The sequence below is a fragment of the Manacus candei genome, unplaced genomic scaffold (assembly GCF_025592945.1).
Source record: "Manacus candei isolate 608988 ecotype Guabito, Panama unplaced genomic scaffold, ASM2559294v1 h1tg000023l, whole genome shotgun sequence".
Taxonomy (NCBI): domain Eukaryota; kingdom Metazoa; phylum Chordata; class Aves; order Passeriformes; family Pipridae; genus Manacus; species Manacus candei.
Genome location: NW_026138071.1, coordinates 16,952,570 through 16,970,607, shown reverse-complemented (window position 1 = coordinate 16,970,607; position 18,038 = coordinate 16,952,570). Strand labels below are relative to the sequence as shown.

The 18,038-nt window shown below is 36.7% G+C and overlaps 1 protein-coding gene across 4 annotated transcripts in view; it reads left to right on the top strand.

The window, feature by feature from the left end:
* RAPH1 (Ras association (RalGDS/AF-6) and pleckstrin homology domains 1) overlaps positions 1-18,038 on the top strand; it is an 87,643-nt gene that overhangs the window by 52,389 nt on the left and 17,216 nt on the right. For 3 of the 4 annotated variants that reach the window (XR_007904419.1, XM_051786814.1, XM_051786815.1), the window contains 7 exons: positions 773-847; positions 9,182-9,259; positions 10,607-10,766; positions 12,677-12,798; positions 14,456-14,521; positions 15,914-16,057; positions 17,266-17,376. Coding sequence is in view for 3 of the 4 variants with exons in the window: in XM_051786814.1 (XP_051642774.1) it covers positions 773-847; positions 9,182-9,259; positions 10,607-10,766; positions 12,677-12,798; positions 14,456-14,521; positions 15,914-16,057; positions 17,266-17,376 (756 nt within the window). In the remaining variant the exon portion in view is untranslated. The remainder of the gene's footprint in view (positions 1-772; positions 848-9,181; positions 9,260-10,606; positions 10,767-12,676; positions 12,799-14,455; positions 14,522-15,913; positions 16,058-17,265; positions 17,377-18,038) is intronic. The other variant, XM_051786816.1, reaches the window with a different exon arrangement.

Sequence of the window (18,038 nt, the reverse complement as noted above, 5' to 3'; positions counted from 1 at the left end):
GGTTTTGTTGTCTGTAGCAGATGCTGGAGAAGATAATTGCTCTGGTACCTGTCCTTGACTGATTTTTGCCCTTCTCTACTGGTTGCTTCCTCTCTGCTGATTTTGCTTCCCCTTTTTAAACAGATGAAAATATACTTTATGCTAGTTTATCTTCCAAGAGAAATGTGGGGATTTCTAATTTTATAATTCAGACTATACAAGGGAAGAGAGATGTAAGCCCTTCAAAAACAAGGACATTGATTGTAAGTCAGTTTGATGTTATTATGGTAACATCTTTCTTCTTTAGCAATAAAGCAGCAACCAGTGTAGAAAGCATGAAACCATTTCCTTGTCTCTAGGATGATCAGTTTTTAGTGGCTTTATGTTTGTGTAGTGAAAGTAGAATGTTCAGTTTTAGAAGACTGGACAGGATTTTGAAAAGCATTGTAAGTGCATGTTTTCTTACTTTTATAGTTCTAAGTGTCTTTAAAAATAAGTTTTCTCTTGCAGAAAAGAAACCAGTTGCAGGTAAGCAAAAGTTTTCTTAATTCTATTGTGTGATATTTTGTACAAAGGAAGATTAAAATAGCGTCCCCTATTAGCACAACTCCTTTTACACCAGTGTGTTAAGCTCATAGTATTTGGGAATGTTCATGTTTTTATGGGAGGGAAATAAAGTGATGATGTAGGGTTTTTTTCTATTAAACTCTGCTTTATCTTCTGTAATCAAGACTATAAAATTACTATACTGACTTCCTTTGATTTATGTTCTTTCTCTTTCTTTATGCACAAGCACTCCTATTTGGACAGGGAAACCTCCCTCCTTCTGAGAAACATTGCAGGAAAGCCTTCTCATTTGCTGACCAAGGTGATGCTTCTTGTTTCCACCTGTATGTCACTATTTCTATGTAGAAAGAATGCTTTTGGTGTGTGCTATGCTTCTCCCACCCCTGCCTGCCCTTTCCAGAAACTTGTGCATTTGCTTACATGATTTTTCTTATTATCCAAGGTGCTTTTAAAGGCTGAATTTTATTGTTTGTTTCTGCAGATTTATCAAAGTGTTCAAGTTCTTGACAAATATTTAATAGCCATGTCAGCAGGTAAAATGCCTTAGCTGGAAAGGAAGTGTACTGAGCTAAAAGTTCTTTTGTTCCTATTGCCATTCGCTAGTTGAAAAAAAAAAAAGATCATAACTGTGGAAAATATGTGGGACTGTTCAGTACTTTTAAAAGGCATAAGTAGCCTTAAAATAGGTTCACTTGCTGTATCAAAGATAAACTCTAGTAAGTAATGGGATTTCTTTTTATAACATTTTGAATGTTGTCTTAATATAATGTGGGGAGAATATCCTAGTAAAACAGTGGTCTAATGAGCCAGGTATGTATGAACTCTGATTATAAATTCATTTTCTTCACAGGAAAGAGGTCAGTAATGTACTAAGAGAGCACAAATTGTTCTTAAGTCTAAGAGTTATATCTTCAATATGTATTTCCTTCTGAAACTAGAATAGGAGGGATGGAGCAAGCTATAAATCTCCTTGATGAAAAGACAAGCTTGGATGAAGAACAAACATACAGCTTTGTGTAGTTCAGAAAACTTTGAATATTCAGTGGCTGAGGTGTCAGATGTCTCTTGTGCTACTACCTACTGCAAACTGTCCCTTGGGTTGTTTTTGTAAAATAGACACACTAGTGGAGAAACCTCAGGCAAGCCTGAAGTAACAAAATGTATCTTGGGAACTTCAAAACAATAAGAATAATGCTGGGCATAAGTAGTCTGTATTTAGCAATAAAAGTTTAGAATTAGTTTACTGCTTTTTCTTAAATACCTTAATATTCTTCTCAAAGTGCTCAGCATCTATTTTGACAACAAATTTTCAGTCTGTCTTCTAGAGGAGTACAAACAGCCAAAACCAAGTAATCTTCTGCTCTTGTGATTGTTTTGCTTAAAATTTAAGTCCATACCTCCTTCTCCCCCCGCAATAGCTCCTCTACCCTGCTGTGCACCCCACTGTGCCCCCAACAAAGCGAAGAGCCACCAAACCAGCAACCTTGACTCATTACAGATAGATTAACAACAGCTGTGGCACAAATAGAAACCATAAGTTTCTCTTTCATCTCCATGTGTTTTCAGATCCTCCCTTCTGATTGTTTGTATGTGGGGTGAGTGTTGGTTACCATATGGAACTTCAGTTTAAAAAGTGCATAAAATTATCCTGTTATGTCATATGACCATGGACTAGCTCGTATCAGTGATTCTGATAGACTCCTGAAGTTAAATGTTTGTGTTTATAAATCTTTATGTTGGCTAATTAGACTTTGTAGCCCTTTGATTCAGATGCTTTTGGTAAGCTTGCTGATTTTCTGAGGATAATGTTGCTTGTTCAGCTTGGGACTGTCAGTACAGTGGTGCCTCTACTTCTGACTACTGAGCACACAGGTCTGGTGTGGATACTTACTGGTTCTCTTCTGACCTCCTGCAAACAAATTTCTTTAGTAAAATGATGAAATGGAAATCCACTTTGCTGCTTAGATCTCTTCACCACCTTAGATAAGTGCTTCACCACCTGTGTAAGTGAAGCAGTCCCAAGAAATGGGGCATTTCCTTGTAGCAAGGTGTTAGATAAGTTAACTGTAGGATCATGTTGCAGCTCTATGCTGGTGTTCGTGGTGTGTCAACTATTTCTTATTATCTTACTGTTTCTGGTATTCTTTCCTTTCTTTGGTATGTCTACCTCTTATATTGAGACTAGAGACACTTTGGGAGAACAACAGTACCATTTTTGTCCTCTGGTAATATAACTAATTGTAGAAATTCTAGTCATGCACTAAGTTCCCTTTGCACTACAATCATGCACACACACAGTTCCTGACACAGTGTAGGGCAGATCTCAGCACAGAAAATGATGCATTAGTTTAATGATTCATATATGTATGCCAGCATCTGGAGGTAAAGGAATCATGTAACACCTTTTCTTCCCAAATATTTGGTACATCATTCTTCTTTTCATGTTGATCTGAAAGACAAATATTCTTCTTATGAATGTTGATTGCAGTGGTTTGTAGATTTTTGATTACTGCACACTAATTCCTTCAGACTTTTCATTAAATAAGTTGTGATGTTGGCTTCATGCATCTTAGATCAATCTGATTCAGATGTTGTGTTCGTTCTTGAATGAAGCATCTGTTTGAGATTTTTTTTTAGTGCAGCTTAAAAATACAGCAATTCATTTCTAATCTGCAAAGGATGTAAGCACAGTCTGAAAACTCCAGCCTCCCACAGCCAGTTTTTGAGGAAGCTGTGACGGCCACATCTAGAAACCTGAAAAAATTATATAGATGGTAGTAGCAGGATTTTGCACAGTGTTGAAGTTAAATAATGAAATTTTTCTTCAACAAGCTATTGTGTACTAACCTGCTGTGATCATTGTGATGTTCCTGTGTAGTTTTAATATCACCTTTTTCTTTTCTAGTATTATAATGATATTATATATTCTATCAATATAATAAAACGTAATTTATGTATTATTTATAATAAGCTTGTGGTGACATTGTTAGACAATCAGCCTATGTTCTGAAATCTGTTTCTACCCTGTTCCGAATATCAGTTGAGCTTTTTGTCCAGCTAGAACTTGCCAGTCAGTTGTAGTGCCTCATCTGTTATGTTGTAGTCTTCTTTCCACTCTCAAAATTCCTTACTGTGATTTCTAAGGCCTGTTCTTCAGTCTGGTTTGTTTGGTTTTTCCCCCCCCCTTTCTTGCTTTTGCCTGGTCCCAGATCCCAGTACCTTTTGTTCTATAACTCTTTGCCCCAGTGAGGAGCCTGGCCTAGAGCAAGGCAGGGTCTATTCAGGGGCAAGCAGGCTGATAATGTGGTGCAGGTTGCTTCAAGGGATAAAGAGCCAGTGAAACTCCATTGGATTTTTTTCTTCATTGCTACTAGCTTTGTCAAATCTAGTTTGAGTAGTCTTTCAGGGAGACAGCAGAATGCATGTCTCAATTGATTAATATTTTATCTGCCATCCCTTGAAACATACCTTCTAAAGGACACAAAGTCCAATTTGAGCATTAACCAAAATTAATGCACCTGAGAGGTCAATACTGGGTCCAGTACTTTTCAACATCTTCCTTAGGGATGTGGATGGTGGGGCCTTCTTTGTGCCAGTAGACTGTGGGGAAGATCCCTTCTGTGGGAATTTGTGACAAGGGCCAGTGTGACTTTGAAAAGCAATTAAAATGTAACTGCTGCTTTCCAATTTCCATTCAGAAGCCACCTCTGTGTTTGAGTTAGGCTTCTAATAGCAAAGAGTTTGTGAATGGTGCACAGAAGTAGAACAAAGGAAAAATATGGCACTACCCCAGTGTAGTGTCACTGTGATATTTAAGACCTTCCCAGGTGAATAATTCTCAGGCATAACCCCCAAAACAATACTACTGCTTCAGATCCATTTCCATGTTTAGTAACATAATGCAATATGGTGGCAATGTCAGGAATATTTGAGAGTATTAAGCTGGGAAGGAAGAAGGAAGAAATGTGCGATGAGTCTATGTTAGGGAGGATGAACTCCTCACTGGAAGAAATGACTGATGTACACTCACATCTAGTGAGCTTTGAAAGAGTCATGTCTTGCTTCCCTTTCTGCTTCACCCAGATATTTTGGGGTAAACCCAAGTTATTTTGAGAATGGCCAAGAACTACTACTGTAAACACAAGTTCACTGTTTATAAATGGACTGTGCTGCTATTGCCACAAAATGGTTTTTAGAGTAGGAGTGTTCTGCTTGTCCTAATGAGTTTATCAAGAAGACCTGCTCTTTATATTCACACATTTGGGTTTTCCCTTCTAGTGCCAATCACATACACACTTGTTCTAGTGTTCTTTTTAATAATAAATGAAAGCAACCAACAGAAAACACTTCATTAATGTGATTAATATTCAGATTGATATACATTAAACATGGGACTAATAGAGATGTCTTGAAGTTTTGGGCCATTAGGTACAAATGGAGATGTCAATATGGTGTTCTCTGGCAGGAGAAAACTCTGTTTCAGTAAAAGCTCTTTAAGAAGGACAGTCCTTGCAAGACAGGTGATTGCCTTTCTACCCGAGGCTAGACTGTAGCTGGGAAAATAAACAGTGGATACCTGCTTTTAGTCCTTCAGAAGTCAATGCTACTTATGTATTTAGGTGTCTTCTTATCTGCATTCAGAGAAGGAATTCAGACAAAAAAAATCAAATATTAATGAAAGAAGAAATTTCTTCTTCTATGTATCTTGTGATTTGTGTATCTGCCCTGCTAAATTCAGTGAGATGTGGACTTTCTTACCTAGCTCTTATTGTTTAATTACTGGATTTCCTAAGTACTGTAATCTTTTTTAAGTGGTTCCACCCCCTCTTTTTTTCCCCCATTCTTTCTGTGATCTCTGTAAAAGGATTCAGTTAATGACCCTTTAAAAATGTAACATGAAGCAGAAAATAAAGTCCCAACCTAGAAATGTGAGGCACAAAGTCATTTCGGCAAGGTCAGCTTTGTCATTGCATGCATCTTGCATATTTAATGCTAAAACACAGGTGAAATTTCTGATAACTGCATATTCAACTGGAAACTGGGGCAGGAAATTGTGATCATCATATTAAGGAAATCTTTATTTTTTGTGTGTGTTATTCTTTATGATATTGCACTGTAGGCTAAAATTATCAAAAACAGTTCTGGTATAAAAATGCAAAGAAAAAGGTCATTCATTTAAGACCATCGCGTTGCAGAGATGTGCATTTCCATTTTAGTTCAGAATGTTAGAATATTTTGGATTAACAAATTCTCAATGTAACTATGTTGCCATGTATTCTTTACATCAGGTGTGATGTTGTCCATTACCAAAAGTATTCTTGGCTCAAAGCTTTAAAATGCAAGTGTAGCAATACTCCCAAAGTAGTCCTGTTAAAGTGAGGGATTTATGTTGCAATTTGACCCTACTATGTGTAGCAGTGATGTGTACTGCTACTGAAAGAGCAGCAGTAGTTTCCTGCCAGAGGTGGAAATGACACTGCTTTGTGTTTTGTGTTTCTCTGCAGTGTGTGTGTGTGTGTGTGTGTGTGTGTGTGTGTGTGCGTGTGTGTGTATCTCCTTTGATTTCCAGAGCATGTCCATGACTGTAAAGGTGGTCTTGCCAAGGAGTGGATTCTGCTGAATCTTTCTGCTCTGTCAGTTTTCATGCAGATCAGCTCTGTGACCAGACTGTCTGTGTGACCACAGCCGCACTGTGAATGCTGTCACTGAGCACTGATGCTGTGAGAGGGAGGCAGGGCAGTGGCCACATCAGGATTTACTGGTATGGACCACCTGTGGTACCCCCTGAAGGGGCTGCTGTTTACCTGTATTTTCATGACCCTTCAGCAACTCGTATCACTGTTGCTGGTGTTTACTAGCAAGGGGGAAATAAATGCCCAAGTTCAGTGTGGTTGGACTGTATGTCCTGGCCGTATTACTTTGTGGTGTTGAATAGTTTAAGTTGCAGTCGAGTATTTTTGTCATCTGTCACCTTTCTCCCCGTGCAGTGAAAAGGGTTGTTAGCTCAGAACAAGCTGATGGATGGCTCATGCTTTTTCCTGCTAAGAACTTGTCTTGGTTTCATGTACATGGGAGGAGAGAGCCTGTGTTTGTGGTTAAGTGCAGTTCTGGGCTGCCTTTGATGTGGAGGAGACTGTTTTCTTGGGCCATTAGGAGACAAATAAAAGAAATTGTTGTGAGTTTTGATCTGAATCCTGTGGTTATTCAGTTATTTTATGAAATCATCAAAATAGATAGTTCTTTCTCCTTTTGTGATATTAGCAGTGGTGCAGCAGTGGCCTGAGCTGTAACTATAAAACAAAACTTGAATAGCTTAAAATCCTTGACTACTATATGCTTTCAGAAATTTCTAATTCTTGCTTCTTTTCCTCTGTATGTTTCCAGTAAGTAGATTCAGACCTCTTTGTATAATTTGTTAGTGGCTGAAAGTGGTTCTTATTTTGATAATTCTAGTTCTGGGGTTTATTTTGTTGTTGGTTTGGTGGTTTTCTTTTTTTAATTTAAACTGACTTTATATTAGAGTTTTACAAAGTATAAGAAATCCTGATCTCTAGACCCACATAATATTGGGTAGGAAATGAAAAGTTATTGGTAGGCATTAAAATAGTAAATCCTCAAAGTCTTTCTTGATCTACATATTTATTTTTAAAAGCATTTTAGGGAATGATGGATTATAAACTTAGAGATCACCAAAGATATTTTAGCTGTGTTGGCACAGGTATCTGGGAGGCTGCCAGCTGATTCCTTGTTGCTTGCCCTTGTGTTGCTGCCTGTGCACAGTGGTGCAAAGTGCTCCTGTGGGGTTTGCTGTCGGCAGTGGCATCTGCACAGGTGTGCAGTGAAATGGGCTGGAAAATTGGGCTGCTTGACTTTAACAAAGAGCAAAACTGAATGTGCTGTCAACCTTTTTAAGGCAGTAGAGGTTTATGGTTAGGTTAATGAGAAGCTTTTTTAAATATGAATGAGTTTCTCCAAATGTATGATGAAATGAAGTCTTCTGGTTTTGCTGATTTCATAATGTACAGGTACATGGCATCACTTCTGGAAATTTTACAGTCTTTAAAGCCTTGCTTTTTAGTAATAATTTATTTGTACAGAAGGAAATGGTTAGTGTTAAGGAATAAGAAGAAAAATGATTCTTGGTATCATGGCACTGTTTTTCATAGACTGCTAATCTGATTTAACCTTTCTAAGCTGTATGACACCGTTGTTATTGTGAATACAAAGCTGAGGTTCCCTGTAGATTAATAGAAACTGTGTGCCTTGGTAATTCAGTTCCCAGATAATGTTTCAGGCTCACATTATTTCTGCTTGTGTCAACTTCCTGATTTATTTTATTGAAAAGAACTACGTTTCTCTCAAGGCAGCATACTCTCCTGCCTAGCTGATGTTTTTTCCCCGCTGCATAGGATGGTCATAGGATGTGAAGGACCAAAAGCTGCTAAAACTGCAGTAAATAACAAGAGAATGTTCTTTAGCAGTTGATAAGACTATTAGTAGCACATTTAGAAGTACAAAACTTAAACATTGTGGATTTCAGAATAGCTAAATCTTGACTTTTACAAGAAAAGCAACCATCTAAACACATGGCAAAGAAACCACAGATTACATTTGTACAAGAAAGCAATGGAGAACTAAGTGTCTATGAATGTTGATGGACTGTGCTGCTTTGGATCTGAGAAAAATTTAAATTTTTCTTTCTTAAAGAGATTGAATATTTTTGGAGGAGGTTTGCTTATTTCATATATTTGTTTGTTGTGCTAGAATTTAAGATTGTGAAAGCCTGAAACCTGCATATGTCATTTTCAGAACAGTGGTTGCTTGTTTAGCTGCATGTTTCAAATGCAATTTCAACAGAAATATCTGTAATCTCAAACTGAAAAATTTATGTTGCTAGTCTTAAAATATACAGTTTTCTTTAGCATCAGCAGATAGATTCGTTACCTGAATTTTCACTGCACTTCCAGTTGTAACAAAAATAGATTATTTAGAAGAGCAAAAGGATGCCTGTTTGCTTTTTGTGTCTTAGAATACTTAAAGGAAGGAGAAATGCAGCTTGGATTTAGTAAAGATAAAGGGAGCATTGAAGCTTCTTACTGCAAATGTATTTACTAGTTTAAAGTCTTTCAAACTAATGTATGTAGTATGGGATCCTATTTATAGGATTTGTTTTCTTACTTTCTGTGTGCTGTTAAATTCTGATACTTCTCAGTGTGCTCTTTGTGTTCTATGTCAGTCAGCCAAAAATCTATTGGGTGTACTCCTTTGTACACTCTTGTTGAATGTGTACTGTCCAGCCCTATGACTGTAAATATATGATTTGCTAAAATATTTGGTAGCAATGCACAAAGCATTGTGGAAAGATGTGGAAGAACAGAGACACGCCAAATGTCTATACAAAATATGTACCTCCAGTAAGTTCTAATGGCAATTGTATTTCTAAATGTTAGATAATAATACTTCTTGTCTTAAAAAATAATAGTCTTTGTTGTCACTGAGAAATAGTTGAGGATTTGTAGGTGAGCAAATCAGCATTTCAGTTCATGTTTTAAAGCATGGTAGCCTCGAAATTATATCCACTGAAACCAGACTGAAGTTTGCGTTAACTGGAACTGTGTGTGTTGTGTCCCCCTAGGAGGAACAGGCTGCTAAACTCAAAGCTGAGAAGATTAGGGTTGCATTAGAGAAGATTAAAGAAGCACAAGTGAAAAAGGTAAGTTAGTTATATTGATTTATAAGATCTTTATTTTATTCTTTTTCCCTTGGAAAATGCAGGAAATTCACTTCTCATTTGTGTCTATTACCCTTAAGTTGCCCTAAATAAAACCACTGTGGTGTTCTAATCTAGAGTGGTAATGTGGTTTCTGATCTAGACTGCACCTAATCAAGAAAACCCTAGCATATGGAATAACATTATGTTTTTCTTAAGGAATAGCTTATTTTGCAGCTAGTGCACATTGAGAAGACTTTGCCAGCTTCAACCCAGAAGTGAAATGAAGGTCCAGCCTCCTGAGATCGTCCTTGCATATTCTGCAGTCACACCTTTAAAATTGCGCCTGTTTTCTTTGCAAACCCCTTCCCATTATGCATAGCAGGATTTGCCAGTGATAAATGGAAAACAAGTATTCCAAACTAAAAACAGGGAGTACCAAGTGGAGAAAGTCTACTGACATTACTTGATGTACTCTCAAAAAATATAGAGTTCCCTTAACATTTAGCATTCTTATTTTGCAATTGGATTTTTTCAGTAGCTTAAAATGCCTTTTACATTACATGATTATAGATGAAAAGCTAAAAACTGCTCTGGCTGGAGGATGGAAATTAAAAAGCCAACCAGTGTATTACAACCAGTAGATTTTATCTTTTCCATCTGAACAAGATGTAAAAATGGAAGCATAATGATTGACAAAAAGAATCTGTTGTCTTAAGTTTTTTGATTGGTTAAAAAAATGGTTGGATTTTTGTTTCTGGACAATGACCTCTTTAAATGCCTATGAAAAGCCATTGTGTTTTAAAAGCAGATTTTTTTTCACACTACTGCTCCATATTCCCCAGAAAAATAACATTTGATACAGGTATATTGTTTACATAATCATCATTTTTAGAAAATATGGACAAAGGAGACAGAAAACTTCAAATGCAAATCTGAAAAATTCTGGTTCTTTGTAAGTTTGTGCAGAACTCTTTTGTTCCACCTACACATGCGAGAAAAATTGTCTCAAAGGCACTTTATTAATCAGAACAGGACACTTTGCCAGGAGGGATTTTTTTTCCCTCCGTAACACACAACTAAAGCATGTTGTCACTGTATTGGAAAGACTTTTATGTTTACCCTCTTATACTGAAGGAGAACAGTATCTTGTTGAGTGTCTGTGATACAAATATCAAACCATCATTTATGACTTCTCCCATTTTGAGGAAGTGTTTTGGCTGAACTTAATATTTTATGCTAATTGTAAGAAAATCTTAGAAGAATAAACAAGATCTAATAAACAACCATATTTTTATGTGAAATGTGGTAAATTAATCCTTTTTGTTTTCCTAATTTTTTACTTAATAGTTGGTGATCAGAGTCCATATGTCTGATGACAGCTCAAAAACAATGATGGTAGATGAGAGGCAGACAGTGAGACAAGTATTAGACAATCTGATGGACAAATCACACTGTGGCTACAGTTTAGACTGGTCATTGGTGGAAACCATCTCTGAATTGCAAATGGGTAAGTAATAATTACAAGTATTTATAATTCTTACCTGTTAATGCAACAGTTGTCTATATCCTCAGAGTTATTTAAACACTTGGCTTCGTAATGTTCATCATCCCGTTCGTTAATGTAGTAAGTGCTAATTCATTTAATGAAGCTCATGACTGACTTTGTTTCAGAATGATCTGGAAATGATTTCTTCTTTCATTTAAAAAGCATGGCTAAATTCTTTGGTGTGATATAGTAATTTTTCTAATGTCTAGTCACCAGGCCTCTTGGTTTTGATGATTTCTTCACCGAAGAAACAGTTAAGGGATAAAATACTTACCGTTCATCTTCCTCTTTGTAAATAGTATTTTAAACTGATAGCTCTTATTGCAAAAAGCTATTTATGTTCCTAGCAATATTCCTCTAAGAGCAGCTAAAGCTCCTTTGCACTGTATTGCACATACAATGTAAGTTGTTCATTTAGCCAAAGGATACAGCATCTGAATGGAAAAGAAGGGGAATGGGTAAAGTGCACCTTACCCATTGACTTTGATAAAAGAAAAACCTGGAACTGAACCCAACTATCTTGATTTCAAATTACAATGAAAATTAATATTTCCTCTCTCTTTTGGTGAAACCTTTTCTATATCAGGTAGCGTAGCATGTTAACATTGCTTATTGTTAAGGGGGAAAAAAAGGGTTGTTGTGGGGTGAATCTTCTACCTATCCAATGAAGGCTCAAAAGCTTAAAATTTTAATAAACTGTTTTCTTGTAATGACAGTTGATATGTTTTGAAAGCTATCCACTTTCACTAATGAGGCTGCAGTGAGATGTGAGTTTTTGTATCACAGTGCTCTGAAGCTTTTTTGTTTTGTTGTTCTGTTAGGTGATGACTTTTTTACTTTCTTGGAAGACAGTATTGCTGTGTCATTGATAGAGCTTGAATTATTTTGTGGGAGAAAATCATATTCTGCTTTCAGGTGCAGTTGAAAGGTCAAGCAAGTCCTAAATGATTCTGAAAAATTTAATTTGCTGAAATGCAACTGTATGACCTATGTGAAGAGGGAACAAATTGCAGAAAGCTAGCTTCTACTTCAGTGTCTTTGAAAGGAGGAAAAACTTGGTCTAGTGGTTTCTTGAAGATGTCTCTTTCCTTATTTATTTTAGAATGAGAAATTTTAGCTATTTCTCTACCATTTCAGTAAATTTTCCTCTTTTTCCTTAATCTGTTCTCTTTTGCCTATTTTCAGTATTCTGAAGTGCTAGTACTAGTGTACTAGAGATAAACTATTTCAACAGAGAGTCAAAGTTCAGAGTTCTCAGGAACCATTGGTAATACATCATTTATTCATCAAGAGAGATTGTAAGAAGTAGACAGTGTCAGTTTTCAGACCTCTTTACAAAACCCCTACTAACCATGGGTATTCCACATTTCATAGGCATTTTGTTTTCCCTCTGATCATTGCCCATTACTTTTTTGATACTTAGATAGTGATTGGGGATGCTGTAACAATTTTTATGCTGAAAAAGCTGCCTAATACATTCCTCCAGGGCTTGTGTAGACCAGAGTATATGTAAATGTGATAACCTTCTTATTTTTGCTCATAAACTTTGGAATATCATCACTGGAGTCTGCAGTGTTCGTGTGGGATAGTAGACTTTGTCAGATTAAAAAAACAAAAACACTTTTTATGTTGCTGGAACTCTAAACCTGAAGGTACAGAAGTCGGTGTTGAATGATTGTATGTGTAAAATTAACCCAGGCATGTCTGAAAGATGACTAAGTTCTTTTAGTTTCTTAGCATAAACTTCTTGTAATAGACCTGGAACTCTATTTTCTCTGCATGTATGCCTTGTCTCCTAGATATGACTAGAGATTAATTTATCACAAAATGAAACATATTCAAATGTATTTACTCTCTTGTTATTGCTGCAGAAAGGATCTTTGAAGATCATGAAAATTTAGTTGAAAACCTTCTGAACTGGACAAGAGATAGTCAAAACAAACTGATGTTCGTGGAACGTATAGAGAAATACGCACTTTTCAAGAATCCACAGGTAAGCCTGTGGTTCATGTTGAATGCGTGTGTGACTGATTGTAGCTTCTAACTCTTTTTGGTAGCATTCTTTTCCGTTCTTTTTATGTGTTAAAATGCCAGGCAACTTTACACTTTGGCACTGTGTACACCCACAGTGCTGTTGGCACAAAATCAAGTCCTCAGCGGATAACTGAGCTGAAGCAATCTGTTTGCAAATGTGTTTGTGGGTAGTTTTAATGGAGATGAAGGCAGACAGTTTCATGGGATTTACACTCATACTTAGTGCTGCTCAAATATGTAATTATGCCAGAAAGGTGTTGACAGATATTGCTAATAGTAGTGGTTTTCCACTGTGTGTTCTTACATTGCTGGCAAGAAGGGGAAGACAAAAATCTAAGAGAATAGCTTCTCCATGGTCACATGGCAAATGAAGAGAAGAGAGCATGTGTCCCTGTGGAAGCTGGGACCTGGTACTCACCTGTGTTTCCTGGTCCTTGGCTAGGAAACCAAAGACCCCACTTCTCTCTCAGATGGCTTCAAAGACTTCTCTCAAGTGATTTGATATCTGGAAGCAGTTCAGTATTGCAAGGGAGTGGAGAAAAAGGAACAGCAAAGCAGAAAGTTGTTCTTAGAAGAATTTGAATTGAAAAGAACCGGATATCATATCACTTGATCTCCCTCTTAACTCCTAGCTAATGTGTTCCCTTTTGGGGTTATAGATTATTTTTATATCTGTATGGCATCTGTGTGCTAATTTCTTGGATTTAAACTGGATAACAGTTTTGTAAGCTCATCCTGTGGGACAACAGCAGAGTACTTGATTTTACTTTTTTTTCAGCAGGAACTGAAAACCAGGTCTTATTCAAGTGCTTTGCACTGAAGCAGCAAAACTCTACGTCCTTTTTAAAAGTTTGTGGTTGATACATTTGCTGTCAGTACATATGGTAGGCACTGTCAACAAGGAGGTACCAGTGTAAACCAAACATTTCTGCTTGGTTTAAAATATTGAACTGGCTCAACTTTATGAATATTTGGGGTTTTTCCAGTATTAGAGCTAGGGGTTAAGAAGATTGTTTTCCATTGCCCTAATCTTTTCCAAACCGAGTAAGAGTACAAAACTTATTTAGTAAGATATGGTACCTGTGCATACTTAGATTCCCTTTAAGAAGATGAGAAGTATTTTATTTGGTAATTCTTTGTGAAAAATAAATATTTTTATTCCGCAAAACTGTCAGGGCAAGATGGAACAAAGTACATTGCTTCTGTGTGTGCTTCTTTGAATACAGAAATAATGGCAGTATGTAACAAGTTTAAAGATCTCTGGGGTTTTCTATATTTTTATTGTGGGATTTTCAAGTTCATAGTATTTTTATTTTTGGATACATTGTAACAGACAGCTGTTTGATTCATGGAAAGTCAGGACAATGTTGTTGTGAGGCTGTCAAGAGTATGGACTGATTGATAGTTCTGGTAAAGGTGATTATAAGTTAGAGTAATGTATTATTTAGCAGTCTGACAGAAAGTTTCAGTTAAAATACAAAGTTTTGTTTAGTTCACACGTTGTTCTTAGTTAATAGCTGGGGTTTTTTCTTACTGCTACAGAAAGGAGAACAAGAAATATCATTTGGCTTGATTTCAGAATGCCTATAGAAATACTAAGCTTTGTTTTGTTACAGAACTATCTTCTGGGGAAGAAAGAAACCTCTGAGATGGCAGACAGAAATAAAGAGGTGCTGCTAGAGGTAGGCATGCCAAACCAAAAAGGACATACTGGTCATTTTGGAGCTTGAAGCTAAACTCCAGAAGGTTGTGGTGATTGGAATTGATGGACAGAGCTGAATGTAATTGTGGAAGACTGTGAATGGAGTGGGTTATATTTGAGATAAATGGCTGTTTTCGTGTTGTACTGTTTCAGATGCAATCAGTTAATATAAAGTTTCTATATTTAGTTTAGTATCCAAAGTACCATACACAGTGATAATCAAAATGAAGTTGCCTGTAACTAGGGCTAAAACCTGTTGACATTTGTTGAACTGTCACCTGGGGTTTTTGACCTCTGGTGGTAGAGATTTTTTTTTTTTATAGTATTTTCCAAATTCTTATTTTCTACAGAATTCTATAGCTCTGGTTTTAGTGACTGGTCTAAGTTAATATTTTAAATTTTGTTAATAAGGAAAGTAGTTAAGAATTGTTTCAATTACATTTAAAATAAAAACCAAATATTGAATTTTTAAAAACGAGTGACAGAAAAGTAATTATATCAAACATATTAAGCAGTTTGCAGAACCATGGACATGGAGCAAATAAAGCAAACAGAAAGCATGGCCTTCATAAGCTGAAAACTGAATGTTTTTGTGACATGGCTGAAGTGCCATAGGTTCCACTTGATTTCCAGAATAATGGTTATGATAGTCACACAAAAGTAAATATTTTGAGTATTTAATTTTGGATTAAACTTAATACAGTTTAACTTATTAGTAGCATAGGCGTGTTCTTAGTATATTGTTAATACAGATTTTAATAAGGGTTTGTGTGCATACTAGAGATCAAAAAGATGCTTGAAGTCATGACATGCAGAGAGTTGCAATTCTACCTTATTCTTTCTATCTTCTAGGTTTATTCACAAGTCTCTGTGCTGCATATTAATCTGGAGTGTATTTAAAGCATTTTTTTTCCTCTGTTAGCTCTTTATAAATAGAACCTTGACAGAAGTTCTAGTGTTGATGGCAGTTAGTAGCAGCAAAGTACTCCTGGAATGAATTTTAGCTGTAGCTGATGGATGTGCAATTAGGTTTTGTGGATGCTTACACAAATGAGGCTGTATCTGTAGGGTCACCTCATGACCTTAAAGCCAGTAAAGCCATTGGGGGCTCTATTACTGATCTGCAGTGGTTAGAAAATCTTTTCAGTAGCTGCTAATGATTTTTTTTTGTCATTGTTGCAATGAACCAATGCTAAGGTGCTAAGCACCTTATTACTTCTATGATTAGTCTGTAATTCATACCACTCTGTGAAAAAAAAGAGCTATGCCTGTTATGTGCTCATTCCTTAGATAAAGGATTTCAGTCATCAAAAGCAAACCAATGCACACTCCATGTTCTGTCTGTTTCCCAAACCACTGTGTTTATCGGCAGGAATGTTTCTGTGGAAGTTCTGTAACTGTGCCAGAGATTGAGGGAGTTTTGTGGCTGAAAGAGGATGGTAAGAAGTCTTGGAAGAAACGTTACTTTCTTCTTCGGGCTTCTGGAATCTACTATGTCCCTAAAGGGAAGGCAAAGGTATGCTATTTTAAAGCAATTTCCCTGAATTGTTTATTGCTGGTAACTAGTGCATGAGACTTTAAATTTTGACTTAGCTGTGCCTTTCCTAGTGCCACATCCTTAATTAAAAAAGCTAACTTTATCGTAGAAATATGGTGTAAATTACTGTGGCAGCACTTGTTGTGAAGGATATAACCCCAAATTTAAAAATACAAGAAGATAAGTGTCTGCTTTTTGAGTGAGTTTAGGGTTAGGTGATCAGAAGTACTTGAGGAAAAATTTTTGGTGGACCTAAGAAGCTATCTTTTTCTCAAGCATAAATCAAATGGAGGACCAAATGGCACTGCAGCTGCCAATTGTGGAGTATCAGACCAAATCCACAATCAGACTGAATAATTTCATTGGGTTTAGTTAATTCATATAAATGGGATTCTTCTTGGACCAATTGGTGCTATGTTTTTTGAAACTGATAATTACAATACCATTTCTTCAGTGTCACTGCTGTTCTGTGTATTGATGATGAGAAGTAAATAGAAAGCTGCTACAAATATATCACATCTTCAGGGCTGAACTACTGTGAGTTGAAATTGTCCATGAATTCATCAATCTCAACAGCATCAACTGATTCTCAGGACGGGAAGGCCACCTCCCACAGCTGGCAATGAAGAGGAAATCTCTGTCAGTGCATCAACTCCCTTTAGAGTTGAATACGTGCCAGATGTTCTTTCCACAGTCTTTTGTTTTGTTAAAACAATCTGTGTGCAAGTGGCCTGTTGAAATTCTGTGCCCTACGATCACTGCCAAACATCTTTAGAATTCTACTCACAGTCACACTGGAATTTGGACGACTCGATTATTACTGAGGTTAAATGTAACCAACAGCTCTTAACTTCCTGGTCCACCAATCATATTTACTTTCTTCTGATACCTGCTCTGACTGCACATTAGTAGCCCAGTGTAAAATGTCAGAAGGCAAAATGCAGACAAAAACCAAAAAACAGACTGAATTTGAAAAAGGATGTGCTGGTTAAAAATGAAGGTCTGATGCAAGAGTTTATGCGTGGCTGTATCTCCTTGTATTGGTGTTTTCTAATCAGATGGAAACTAATATTTGACCTTAGCTAGACCTTTTATTAGTATTGGATCTTAACATTAGGCTGATTTTGTCAATGTGTGTGGATTTCTTCTAAAGATATTTTGTAAATGACTATTTTTGTTTTTCCTAGGTCTCAAGGGATCTTGTGTGCTTTCTACAGCTGGACCATGTCAGTGTTTACTATGGACAGGACTATCGGAACAAATACAAAGCACCCACAGACTACTGTTTGGTACTAAAGGTAACACTGCAGCAACGTGGTATACCTTCAGTACACTTTTACTTCTTCTGAATGCTTTTCATTTTATTTTCCTCTAGTTCTTGTATACAACATGAACAGTTAGTGAACAGTTGTCACCTGTTCTCTGTGCTCCTTGTGACTTTGTAAAGGTTTTCATATTGCTCTGAACTGTTTTATTTCCAGACTAATGAGCACCAGTCTTATTTAACTGTTCATCGTACTCTAAAACATACACGAAACTCTTCTTTTCCATTTGGCAACCCTATACCTTACAACAGTTTAGGTTCAGTGAGATAATATCCTTGAAATGCTAACTTTGGGGAGTTGCCGTCTTCTCAGAGTGTAGGTCCAGAGCTGGGCAGAAATTTATATTAGAGATTCAAGTCTACCCTTGTTGCCCAATCTGGGGGAAAGAGGATGCTGTAAAGGAAGAAGCTTCTGCGTGTAAAGGACAGGTAGAAAGAACAAGTAGCAAAAACTGTTATAAAACTGGTGACCTGATCTTAAACTATGAGAATAATAACTTGAGTACGTCAGGGTTAATTGCATCGACACATCTCCCGGTTTCTCTTGACTCCCACGCAGTGCTCAGAATGGTGTCAGTTCCTGCAAGATAACTGGGTACAAAGTTATTTTAAAACACTGTGTTCACAGCAAGTAAA